Raw genomic sequence first — 13,805 nt, 5'->3', positions numbered from 1 at the left:
TGACCCGGAAGTGTCTCCGGACAGCGCTGGCCCCCGGCCTCTTGAGTGAGATGGGCGCACAACCCTAGAGTCTGTCAAGACTGGCCCGTACGGGCAGGGGTACCTTTACCTTTTTAACTGAAGTTCAAGAACACAAGTAATGTCAGCCTCAGGTTTCTAGTCCCTAGTATGGCAGCTTTCTGACCCCATGCTCAGTTGTCTTGCCTATCCCCTTTGGCAATTCACTTTTCTGGGTTCAGTGCAGAAATGGCCACTGTGGGGTGGTTTGCTTTTAATTGTCTTTTTTCCAACTGCTCTGACAATAAGCTATTTAGGTAAGTTGGGGAATGCTAGGCAGGGGGGCACGGCGGGGGCAGAGAGCAGTTATCTTCTTGCCACTGCAAAATCAGCTGTTTATTGCCATGGTCAATGAACAGCACCCTGTGCAAAACTGCAAAGCACCACTGAAGAGGAAGTCCCCTGATCTCTCTGGCTGCTCACATCTCACTGCTATAGGGAGGGATCATACATCACCCAGCAGGAGACTCGCACACTCTTTGCTTCTTGGAGCCAAGAGCTGCGTCGGAAAATTCAGAGCAGTGTGAAATGCAAAGGATAATAATGTTCTCATCTATTCTGATTTATTTGTTGCCCAGTACGAAATACATCTCTCAGGCAACTTGCCTATGTGAGTGAAAAAACAGCCATCAAGTTTAACAATACCTCTATCACACACCCAAAATATCAACACAGAAACAGCACTAGACTCTTAGGTCAGGATCTTGTTTTGGGGAGTTTTGTGGTGAGAGGTTGTAGCTCCTATTAGTATAAATTTATTTGTATCTTTATTTTTATATCATAATAATAATAATAATAATAATAATAATAATAATAATAATAATAATTTATTTATACCCCGTCCATCTGGTTGGGTTTCCCCAGCCACTCTGGGCGGCTTTCAACAGAATATTAAAATACAATAGTCTATTAAACATTAAAAGCTTCCCTAAACAGGGCTGCCTTCAGATGTCTTCTAAAAGTCTGGTAGTTGTTTTCCTCTTTGACATCTGGTGGGAGGGCGTTCCACAGGGTAGGTGCCACCAAGAAGGCCCTCTGCCTGGTTCCGTGTAACTTTGCTTCTCGTAGAGAGGGAACCGCCAGAAGGCCCTCGGAGCTGGACCTCAGTGTCTGGGTAGAACGATGGGGGTGGAGATGCTCCTTCAGGTATATAGGACTGAGGCCATTTAGGGCTTTCAAGGCCAGCACCAACACTTTGAATTGTGCTTGGATACACACTGGGAGCCAGTGTAGATCTTTCAAGACTGGTGTTATGTGATCTCGCCGGCCACTCCCAGTCCCCAGTCTAGCTGCCGCATTCTGGATTAGTTGTAGTTTCTGGGTCACCTTCAAAGGTAGCCCCACATAGAGCGCATTGCAGGTAGTCCAAGCGATTTATGTGGAAATGGTCCAGTTTGGTTGTGTGCTTTTCACGTATTTCATTTATTGTTTGTGACTATTCTTGCTGTATTCGTAACTGTGTCAACCTTTTAGTGTTGTAAGCCAGCTTGAGCATGGTTTTAACTATGGAAAGGCAGCATACAAATAAAATGTTGGAGGCGTGAGCACTGAGCATGAGCATCGCAGTCTCCCCACTATACTGCCTCCAACAGTGGAGTGAGAGCATAGTCATTATGGAAAGTAGCCACTAATAGCTTTACCCTCCATGAATATGTCTGACCCTCTTGTCACCAGCTGGTTTAGACGCAGCACCTCTTACCTTGGGGCCTGGCTCGCCTTGTTCCCCCTGAGGTCCTCTCCTTCCAGGACTACCCTGAAGAACAAGGGACAAAACAACAAAACCAATTCAAAAAGCTTTCCTTTCCACCACAGCAAACAGCAGTGGCAGGAAAGGCATTCTATGAAGAAGACAGACCCCTCTTCGGCCCTTTCTCAGAAAGCGGAAGTGGAGATGTCAGCACTGCCACAAAGCGGCAACAAAGATTTTGTTCATAGCAATAAAAGATGGGGTTGTGGTGGGGGAGCGGGAATAATTGGGGTAGCAGGAGGGAAAGAGGTGGCAGTGCCACTGCAAAGAGGAGGGTGACCTGGGGGTCTAGTGGGGTGGGGTGGGGACCATCCCAAAACCTCCTGAAATCTGGGGCTATCCCTAGATGAAGAGTTTGGATTTGATATCCCACTTTATCACTACCCTAAGGAGTCTCAAAGCGGCTAACAATCTCCTTTCCCTTCCTCAACCACAACAAACACTCTGTGAGGTGAGTGGGGCTGAGAGACTTCAGAGAAGTGTGACTGGCCCAAGGTCACCCAGCAGCTGCATGTGGAGGAGCGGGGAATCGACCCTAGTTCACCAGATTACAAGTCTACCACTCTTAACCACTACACCATACTGGCTGATGTTCCTAAGGGAGAACAAAACAGGTGAAAAGCAGCCATCAAGCGGTCCAGCAGCTCAAGAGTGAAGCTTCACCTGCCAGTCACCCAACCCACTTTGCCCACTGATGGAGAACAGATATCTGTGTAGGTTAACAGCAGAAAACCTTGTTAAAGGCGAACACTGCTGTACAAGGGGAAACATCTTATTACAGTGGTACCTCGGGTTAAGAACTTAATTCATTCTGGAGGTCCGTTCTTAACCTGAAACTGTTATTAACCTGAGACACCACTTTAGTTAATGGGGCCTCCTGCTGCCGCCGCGCGATTTTTGTTCTCATCCTGAAGCAAAGTTCTTAACCTGAGGTACTATTTCTGGGTTAGTGGAGTCTGTAACCTGAAGTACAACTATACAGTGATGGGGGCCACATCCTTTTTTCTCCAAGTGCTTCCGACTTTGCCAGGCAGGCTAATCTGTATTCCAGGCACTTGCATCAAAATAAACTGGGAAAAATGGTTCGTGCTTGCAGAATTTCCACATGGGCATTCCGGCTGTGACGGAGAACAGAAGTTTGGTGGGGAGCAGGTTGGTCCTTATGAATTCATCCGGACTTGACATCACCAGTGGATCTAGAAACATACTAAACTGCAAGCACGCCCAGGTGATGCATGAACTATTCACATATTAAGCAGTGCTCTGCTTCCCCACCCCATTTCTCTTCCTTTTTTAATCCGTCAGATTACTGTTTTGGATTAGGCAGTATCGAACAGAGAAGGCTTTGGTACAGATTGAATGTTTCCTGCACGGCAACAAATTCCAAACAGGACTTACATTTACATACTGACCATCTGGGTGGTTTTTACACAGGGAAACAAAACAAAATACAATTTAAGATAAAAGCCCTTCAAACTTGAAATTAAATTGCAAGGCAACGAAAGCAACTAAAATGGGCAAAACGACAACGCAGCAGCTAAAGCCATTAAAAGCCAGCGTAAATTCAGCAAGGGGAAATTTGGTGCAAAAACCGAAGCACCCAATATGTTGTAATTAGCAAGCCTGGGTGAACAGAAATGTATTTTACCTAGCACCTAAGAGACCACAGCGTAGGAACCAGGCATAGCCCTTTGGGGAGAGTATTCCCTAAGGAGGATGCTACATAAGAAGAGCCATTTGGGGTAAGAGTAAAGGCTCATCTTGTCCAGCATCCTGTTCTGACGGTGGCCAAGAAGATGCCTCTTGCAAGCCTGCAAGCAGGACTTGAGTGCAACAATGCTCATCCTCCTGGGGTTTCCACCAGCTGGTACCCAGAGGCCTTTGACGGAGGAAAGAGACCATAGCCATGTACCTTCTTAACACATCTCTGCTTTCCGAAATGGGTTGAAGCCGTAGGTGCAATTCTATTCCTTGGCTGGTTATGCACAATGCCATTTTCCTGGGAACAAAAGCTCAACTCACCGGAGGCCCTGGAGGCCCTGGGAGGCCTGGGATCTCAGAAGTGCAGCTGCAAGACGGGAGGAAGCTAGGGCAGACCTCTTCATCTCTCTGAAAGAGCAGCAAAAAAGATGGGATGTAGGAATGATCATTAGGTGTGAAGCACAATTCCGCCTGCGGACAAAGCCACAGCTGTCTGAACATCTTGCCCTCTGTCTAACCTTTGCTCTCTTAGTGGTCTGCCATGCCCTGTCTGTGACCTTTGTCTCCTTCGTCATACATTGTGCAAGGGGAAAATGACGTGGTGGAAACAGGGGCCAAAATAACTTTGTGCCGCCCTACGATCTCGGGATTGGAAGATGTGTAAAGGTCACGGTCCAAAATGGATCTGACTGGTTTTGCATATTGTGCCAATAAAAGGAGCCTCCACAGAGCTAGCCGGCAGCTTGCCAGTGCACAGCTCACCCGCATTACAACTCCTGCCTCATGTCCTTCACTTCAAAGGGACTCACAAGTGGAACTCTAAACCTGTAAAAAGAAACCCTTTTCTTGCAGGGGCAGTTGTGATTCTCTCTATGCCTTACCAACTTACTCTTCCCCCAACATTCTTTGGTGGAGGCAGCAATCACAATGAAACTGGTATAAAACCATTGTGCAGTTGTAGTGCGGATGCGTCATAAATCCCCAATGGAGCCCCCATACTTACCATTGCTGGAACATCACAACATCTGTCCTCTTCAGGCCACAAACTGCTGCACACAATCTGCAGTGACTGCAGCTGGAACTATAGATACAACAGAGTTAGATAATGATGATGATTGCATTTGTATTGCACCTTTCCTTCAAGGAACTCAAAGCGACGTACATAGTTCTCCTCCATCTCATTTTATCTTTAATGGGGTTTTTTTTGAGGGGAGGACAGTGAAGAAGGGTCAGGTTTAACTGCATTCGCTGATCCTTCCTAGTTTTGCAGAGTTATTGCATAGCGTAAGGGATAGTTTCAGTTTCGGTTCGTCTCAGTTTTCATTTTCCTGGCCATAAGTTCATTTCTCCACATTTCCACAACAGTTTATGTTACTTTAAAAAAAAAATCCTTATGAAAATTCATCCGTCTGTTGGTGCTGAGTGACACCAATCCTGCCTGGTGTTGCTTTGCCAGTGCGTTCCCCATGGGCAACATGCTGTCAAAAATATCCCTGCAGAGAGCAGGATGGAATCATAGAGTCATAGAATCATAGAGTTGGAAGGGATCCAGAGTGTCATCGAGTCCAACCCCCTGCCATGCAGGAAGTCTCTGCTCGTCTCTGGATGAGCTGAAAACGCAATCCTGCTTGGTGCTGATTGGACCCTGCCCACCTGCCCCAGTTAGCCTGTGGGGTAGAGGAAGATAGACATAGATAGATATAGATAGACAGACAGACAGACAGACAGACAGACAGATGATAGATAGATAGATGATAGATAGATAGATATAGATAGATAGATGATAGATAGATATAGATAGATAGATAGATGATAGATAGATAGATAGATAGATAGATAGATAGATAGATGATAGATAGATAGATAGATAGATAGATAGATAGATAGATAGATGATAGATAGATGATAGATAGATGATAGATAGATAGATATCTGTGTCACTGGCACAGGTTCCCCGCCCCAGAATGAAGGCATGTGTCACCAATGCCATTTATCATCAATAATGTCTAAAATTGGGTGGTGTTGTGGGTTAATAAACCACAGAGCCTAGGGCTTACCGATCAGAAGGTCGGCGGTTCAAATCTCCGTGATGGGGCGAGCTCCCGTTGCTCAGTCCCTGCTCCTGCCCACCTAGCAGTTCGAAAGCATGTCAAAGTGCAAGTAGATAAACAGGTACCGCTCCAGTGGGAAGGTAAACGGCGTTTCTGTGCACTGCTCTGGTTCTCCAGAAGCGGCTTAGTCATGCTGGCCACATGACCTGGAAGCTGTACGCCAGCACCCTCGGCCAATAAAGCGAGATGAGTGCCGCAACCCCAGAGTCATCCGTGACTGGACCTAATGGTCAGGGGTCCCTTTACCTATGTCTAAAATTAAATCCAGAACTGAAGAGAGCTGCTGCAATTTCCAACTCCTGATACCTCCCTTCTGAATGACCAATGTGCACAAGTGATTGTGTACATGGATAAACCATAGCATGTACCAGCTCACTCATATGATCTCCTGGTGAATCAAGGTTCCTCTTTGCACTGCATTTCCATCCATGATCACCATCTCTCGTGAGTATCAGTAACCCAGAGGGTAGGGTGGGGCAAAACTAATGGAGGAACAAAACAGAAGAAAATGAAAGTTGCAGCAAAGCTCTCTTATAGCAGAAGCTTGGGGTCGTTTTCAGTCTGAGGGCCACAGTCCCTTCTGTGCAACCTTCTGGGGGCCACACAACAGCAGTGGGCAGGGCAAGAAGCAAAAGTGAGTGAAGCAAATAAGGCCACTTTTACTTTTGTACCGTGTTCTTACTTTTACACACCCCTCTCTATCCTTCATCTGGATAAGCAAGGAGAGGGCCTTCTCGGTGGTGGCTCCGACTTTGGAACTCTCTCCCTAGAGACGCTAGACTGGCTCCCTCCTTGCTGTCCTTCCGCCAGCAGGTGAAGACTTTCTTGTTACAACAGGCTTTTGGGAATTGAGTGCTTTTAATGAAGGGACTGTGGCCATGCTGTTTTTAAGGTAATTATTGGTATGGTTTTAACAGATTTTGCACAGCAAGAAGATCTATCCATTCTGAAGGAAATCAGCCCTGAGTGCTCACTGGAAGGACAGATCCTGAAGCTGAGGCTCCAATACTTTGGCCACCTCATGAGAAGAGAAGACTCCCTGTAAAAGACCCTGATCTTGGGAAAGATAGAGGGCACAAGGAGAAGGGGACGACAGAGGACGAGATGGCTGGACAGTGTTCTTGAAGCTACCAGCATGAGTTTGACCAAACTGCGGGAGGCAGTGGAAGACAGAAGTGCCTGGCATGCTCTGGCCCAGGGGGTCACGAAGAGGTGGACACGACTAAACGACTAAACAACAACAACAGATTTTACATATGTATATATTTGCAATTATCAATGTTTTGTTTTAGTTTTGGTCTTTCCCTCCCTGTGTTTTCAGCAGTTCCTAATTTTATCTGTAAGCCACCTTAAGTGCCATCTGGGGGGAAAAGCAGGGCATGATGATAATATTATGCAAGACACATTATCAGAGTTCAAGGACACATTCCAGCCTGGCAAAACCAACACACCCAAGGAGGGTGCAAATCAGTGCCCTGGGGAGAGCCCTGAGGTTACATAGTGAGGTTTAATGGCTTCATTTGGCCCACCTCTGTTATTAATAATTATACTAACAGAGATTATGACGGACCAAGAACAAGGTTAAGGAAGGACAGAGCTACAGATAACTAAACTTTCCGTTTCCTGAAATAGCGCCTCAAATCTTTCCAAATATGGAAACAGAAGCAAAAAACTCTAATCACCTCCTACCGAGCCACAGCAAGGCACCTCTGAGAATAACATCTCCTCTTCCTCCAACCCACGGATGTGTATCTGCCAAGATTTTTCTGTCTGCTGTGAAACTCCAGCTTGTTCGCACAGAGACAGCAAACATCATTAGCATCTTTGTTTTCCCCAAGCCAGAACTCTGAGGTTTGTTTGTTTGTTGTTCAATTTTCAACGCCTTGTTTTATAAGAAAAAATAATGATGATGATTAAAAATAAATAAATCTCAATGTCTGTGAGCTGTGTTGGTCCAACGGCAAAAATGGCCAGTGGTTTCAGAGTGACCAAGCTGGAAAACCCTTTCTACTAAAATTCAGCCGGTCAGTCTTAGGAACAGCAATGTTGGAGTTCTCATTCGCTCAACACCTTCTCCTGGCGGCTCAGTAATTGGTTTCAGAGACAAAACGAAAGTTTTACTCTGTTGCCATTCAAAGCAGGTGATAGGTAAGATAAGAAACTACCTGAAATAAATAAGCCAGCCTGTCTAAGAAGAGAACCATCCGTCATACTATCCACACAATAACAGCTGGAGACATCAGCCCTTTGCAGGCATTCAAGTCCAGTGGAAGAGAATTTATATACGGAAGAAGGATGCTGGCTCCATGCCAAACAGATGTGCATTCACTGGAATGTCTGTGCTCTGCAGCTGGACTGTAGTGGAATCTTTGGCCCTTCATATGTTGCTGAACTACAGTGGTACCTTGGTTCTCAAACTTAATCCGTTCCAAAACCAAAGCGTTCCAAAACCAAGGCATGCTTTCCTATAGAAAGTTATGCAAAGTAGATTAATCCATTCCAGACTTTTAAAAACAACCCCTAAAACAGCAATTCAACATGAATTTTACTCTCTAACAAGACCATTGATCCATAAAATGTAAGCAATAAACAAAGTACTGCAGTCACACAATCAATCAATCAGTAGCTGGGTTCCTCACAGCCGCAAAAACAAAAAGAAAGAGCCGCAAAAACAAAGACGCAAAATAAATAGCCAAAACAGACAGAGCTCAGCGTAACACTCAAAATGGAAGTGTGGCACTCAAATCAGAAGTGTAACACATAAATGGGGCATGTTCGGCTTCTGAAAAAAGTTCCAAAGGAAAGGCCAAAGGAGCCAGTGTTTGTCCTCAGACAGCTTTCCGGGTCATGTGGCCACCATGACCGAACCGCTTCTGGCGCAACAGGACACTGTGATGGAAACCAGAGCACACGCAAAAGCCGTTTACCTTCCCGCCACAGTGGTACCTATTTATCTACTCACACTGGTATGCTTTCAGCTGCTAGGTTGGCAGAAGCTGGGAGAGAGCAACCCCGTCGTGTGGATTCGAACCACCAACCTTCTGATCAGCAAGCCCAAGAGGCTCAGTAGTTTAGACTGTAACACAACCCGTGTCCCAAACCTTCATCTTGCACACATGCACCCCTTGTGTCCCCAGAACTGGTCTGGGCTTTCACCAAACCCTCAAAGGTGAGATTTGGAGGTGGCAATAGCAGGAGTTAGTCACGTTGTTGTTGCAGTTCAGCTGGAGGAGACTGCCCCCCACTGAATATTGACCACCCCCCACTGAATCTTAGCCACAGCTTACAAATGTTGTTCCATAGTTGTGGTCCATCCCATCCTCCTAACTGAGACCTCCCTTCCTCCTAGCTATGCTTGATCTGTGCATTGTGGTTGAGTTTGCAAGCATCTTTCCACCACTGCTGGTGATTTGTGGTGGATGCTATAACTAGACTACAGTTCCCTGACGGCGAGGCAAGAATGTGCATCATCCAAGAATGTGTACCACTAGCATTATGAGAACTCGCGGAAAGTAAATGAGCTTTTTCCACACCACCCTGTTTGCCAAGAAATATTGAGGGTGAATCAAGCAGAGGGCAGCTTTGCCATGCCTATTAAAAAATACTGTAACATAATAGCTCTCTATCCAATCTATCCAATCAAGGGTTTCTTTAAAAATAATAATTAAAAATTGTGCATTTCAGTAGACTGACTGAGTGGACAGAATAGCAAATGGACTTAAAACAAGCTCTACAGCTCAAAAGGGTATTTTCATAGTTACATCTAGTTTTTTAAAATAGTTAATAATGAAGCAGGCACTCTGGCTATCTGAGGGCAGCAGTTCTGAGGAAAGCTGTTCCTTAGCTACATTTCAGTGATTCAGATTCGTTAAAGATGCCAAAAAGTAATATGCAGCATATGTATTAAACAGATGCAAAAGAAAAAGAAAAAAATGATTGAGGCTCCCCTCCCTCCCCCACACCGCAAATTCAACAAGGCGGCTGTCAATCAGCATCATATAGCATTTTTTTTTTTAAAAAAATTATATTCTTTTACAAGATAAACCTAAGAGCTCACTTGAATCAAAGAAACCTTTTTACAAAAACCAGTCGCATCCCACAACGGATGGATTTAGTGAGGAACTGCGACTCTTCTCTGGATTACTGCCCCTGCCTCCTATTAGTCACTGCCAGAGAGTGAAGGACGTAACAGGGACTTTTCAGTGGTTGCTCTAATTATAATAATTATCACGGATTTCTGCTTGTGCAACATAACTTTTCCCCCTCTCCACCCTCCACACATCCCCAAAAGCTGTTCTACAGGTGCCCCCAACTCTCCAGAGCAGATTCAGGGACATAGCTGTCAACATTTCCATTTTTTTAAGGGAAATTCCCCTATTCCGAATAGGATTCCTCGCAAGAAAAGGGAAAAGTTGACAGCTATGTTCAGGGAGGGGTGTTCATTGGGGGAGAAGAGTGGGAAAAGTGGGAAAAGTTCTGTTGCTCAAGCAGAGATCCATGTGTTGAAGGGAGACTCTCACTTAGGTCAATTAACTCCAGCAGGTATACTCTGAGTAAAACCTAGTGGGAAACAAGGGTTCTACTATAGCCAGGGCCGGATTTAGGTTTGATGAGGCCCTAAGCTACTGAAGGTAATGGGGCCCTTTATATGTCCAGCTGTCCTTTGACTCAACAACAAATTAACTGTATTTTGTGTTGAATATATGCTATATGGTAATATATGCTATATTGCACATAACAAAATATGTATTTTATCAAAGTAACTGTTGAACTGAAATACAATCAAGAAGAAGTATATTAATAGTGAAGTACAGTTAAGAAGAAGTATATTAATAGTGAAATACAGTTAAGTAGAAGTATATTAATAGTGAAATAACTATTAAGCTCTAACTTAAAATGATTGGGGGCCCATTACTTACATGATTGGAGCCTACACAACACAAAATACTGTTGCTGTATGTAGGTTTTATTTTTATTTGTTTTTTATCTCATATTTTGGAAATGTACATCCAATTTTTTCCCCTTTAATTATTTTTTTTTGGGGGGGGGGTCCCCAAGAGAGTGGGGGCCTAAGCTATAGCTTGTTTAGCTTATACGTAAATCCGGCTCTGACTACGGCAGAAGTTCTACTACAGCAGAATGCAACCGAAACACAACCCAGAGCATCGCAAAGGACCCCACAAGCCTTAGGGACATCTCACTGGGGTCACTGGTCCCCCTTCTGGAATCAAGAGCCCCAACTCAGTCAGTCTACTGGGGTGCCAGAATAATTCTTGGTCGAATCCAGAAAAAGGGGCACATGATGAAGGGGCATCACCTGCGCTTGGGCCGAGGCATTTCCCTCCTGCAATTTCTGCCCCGTGCTTCTACATCTTTCACCCAAGAGCACGTGTTGGCCTCAACTCACAGGAAACGGGACTCACCGCAGCTGACCCGCTCCGCGGCCCTCGCGTCCTGGTCAGTTTCCCGAGCATGACGAAGCCAGCCGTCGAAATGCTCTCCGAAGTTCCAAGCAATTTCTCCGATGTCTTCTTGCAGTCGATATAGAGCCTGACCCTGGAACGGCTCACAGATAGGTGCACCTGCTCAGCAGACAAGAATAGTTTCATTGAGCTGCACCACGGGAGCTGGAGAGCTTGATGCGCCGTAACACAACCTGACAAAATAATGGGCACGGCACGGTGCAGAGCAGGGGGTGGCAGGAAGCAGATACCTAGGTAATTTTTTGGCAGATCCAGCAAAGATTTCTGCTAATGGTTTAATTACTCTCCACATCCCAAATCATCCTGCTGAAATGCAGAAAGCTGGATAGCAGTCACCATGAGAAGATTTTTGCATGGATTGTGTGTCCTGTTTAGTTCCCGGACTCCAAACAAATTCTGCGGCCCAGAATTCTTTTATTCTAACTTGTATCTTTCTTGCACCAGACTCTGTGTGCTGGATCTTAAAAGGTAAAGGGACCCCTGACCATTAGGTCCAGTCACGGACGACTCTGGGGTTGTGGCACTCATCTCGCTTTATTGGCCGAGGGAGCCAGAGTACAGCTTCCAGGTCATGTGGCCAGCAGGACTAAGCCGCTTCTGGCAAACCAGAGTAGCACACAGAAATGCCATTTACCTTCCCACCAGAGTGGTACCTATTTATCTACTTGCATTTTGACGTGCTTTCGAATTGCTAGGTTGGCAGGAGCAGGGACCAAGCAACGGGAGCTCACCCCATCGCGGGGATTCAAACCGCTAACCTTCTGATCGGCAAGCCCTAGGCTTTGTGGTTTAACCCACAGCGCCACTAGTAAAAGTCATAGGAGATCCTTCACACCAGGAGTCTGCCCTTCCGTGGGATAGAACAGCACCAGGCCACATGCACAGCATGCATTTAAAGCACTACAATACCACTTTAAACACTCGTGGCTTGCTTCCCCCAAGGAATTCTGGGAGCTGTAGTTCCTTTTGGGTGCTAAGAGTTGTTCAGATGCCCCCCCCTTTTCCTCTCACAGAGGTACAATTCTTAGAGTGGCTTAACCATCGGTCCCTCTTCACAGGAAACACTGGCAGTCATAGCACTTTCAATGTGTCCTATGTGTCAAATGAATGTGGTCCCAGGGCAGCATTTTGGGCTTAGATTAAGGTCAAAGCTCTGCTGTTCCAGGAAGCTTGCTGTGGCAGAGAGACCTGGGGAACTCTCGAGTGTGCAGGCTTAGTTCACACAAATCAGCATATCAGGTGGAGTCTTGCAGTCCATGATATTGTTGACCTAGTGTATGAACTAGGCTTCAGTCTAAGCCATTTCCAATGGAGTTGGTTTTTTGTAGGAGATAAGGGAGATTTGTCCCATGATATTTTTATTTTATTTTATTTTATTTAAAAAAACTAGTGGCTACCAGTTGCAGTAGAAGTAGTTTTAGGAAAAGGTAGCCAATTGCATTTTGTGTCAAATGGGCTCTTAAACAGGAAATTTCAGTTGTACTTCCAAAAGACCTTTTCTCCCTGCAATCTGGTCACTGGCACTCGGCGGAAAGCAAACTGGGAGAGGAGGAAACTGTGATTCTCTCTATCCCTGAGAAAAATGTAATGGGCTCTTATTTGGAGACGAATGCTGTGCTCTGACAAATGGGACACCGTCCAAGCCAATGAGAAAAGGAGAGAGTTTCTATCCTGAAAGGATGTGTGTTTTGAGAAGAGAGTCCACTCATAGCTTATGGACAAAAACAACCTTCAAAAATTATCTGTGCTATTTATGGGTGTAAAAATGGAGGCAGCATTTTCCTGTTGGTTTTAATTCCAATAAAAGTTTGTCTCAGTTGATGGGCTAAGGGAGAAACTAGAGGAAGTAGGGTCCAAACCATCGTTTCCTGCCATTCTATTAAAATAATATTAGCAAATATTAAATCAGGATCCACAGTTGCACCCAGAATTTTCCACCCTATCGAAGGGCAATGAAATCCATAATTCTGAGAGATCATTTTGCAAAAGGTTCTTCAGGAAGGGCAAAAGTTCTCCAAATGTTCATCAAAAAATAACATCTTCAGGATGTGTATCAGAAATCTTGGCTCATCTGATCCCAAGTTTATGTAACAAGCTGCAAAAATGAAACCATGCACAATAGGCAGGAGGAAGTGAATTATGCTGTCATCTTTGGTGCTTTGGGCATAATGCGTGGAAAAGATGTGGGTCTCACCTAAGCTGATATTGCAACACATTGGAAGAAGTGAGGTGGCAGTGGTGGCCCAGGAAAGGTTTTTGCAAAAGGAAATGCCTTAGTGGAGAAGTTGGAAGTAGAAGAGGAATGTGGACGGCTGGAGACAGAGGAAGTGCCTGTTCCAGGCAGAGAGAGGAACACATTGGAAATAGGAGAAGGGAACAGAGAAATCACTGCCATCATCCCCTCCGTTCAGTAAGAGCCTGCCAATTCTGTGAAGCAGGCGTTGTCAAAGGCACAAGTCAATTCAAGAGCAGTAAGATGAGAACCAATTGGCTTCAGTAAGGCATTAAATATTTCACAGTTGAAACCCAGCTAAGCTTGAGAAGTGCCCAGAAATACTGGCCCCTGCCTCTTTAAATTATGGCTGTTGACCAAAGTGGACTCACAGATGATACTCCCTGCGAAGGTCATTGACTTGCCAAAGCAAAAAGGTGAAGAGTCAGGAATTAAAAGAGAGGTGCTACGACACTCCAGGAGCAAATTATAGA

At 45.2% G+C, this 13,805-nt stretch overlaps 1 protein-coding gene across 1 annotated transcript in view; it reads right to left on the bottom strand.

Annotated features, from left to right (window-relative positions):
* COL20A1 (collagen type XX alpha 1 chain) overlaps positions 1 to 13,805 on the bottom strand; it is a 126,543-nt gene that overhangs the window by 33,926 nt on the left and 78,812 nt on the right. Inside the window, exons 26-29 of the mRNA XM_028735787.2 lie at positions 11,040 to 11,198; positions 4,509 to 4,586; positions 3,827 to 3,913; positions 1,757 to 1,810 (exon numbers count right to left, since the gene is read on the bottom strand). Coding sequence (XP_028591620.2) covers positions 1,757 to 1,810; positions 3,827 to 3,913; positions 4,509 to 4,586; positions 11,040 to 11,198 — 378 coding nt within the window. The remainder of the gene's footprint in view (positions 1 to 1,756; positions 1,811 to 3,826; positions 3,914 to 4,508; positions 4,587 to 11,039; positions 11,199 to 13,805) is intronic.

Source organism: Podarcis muralis, chromosome 5, assembly GCF_964188315.1.
Source record: "Podarcis muralis chromosome 5, rPodMur119.hap1.1, whole genome shotgun sequence".
Lineage (NCBI taxonomy): Eukaryota > Metazoa > Chordata > Lepidosauria > Squamata > Lacertidae > Podarcis > Podarcis muralis.
This window is presented reverse-complemented; position numbering and strand designations above follow the sequence as displayed.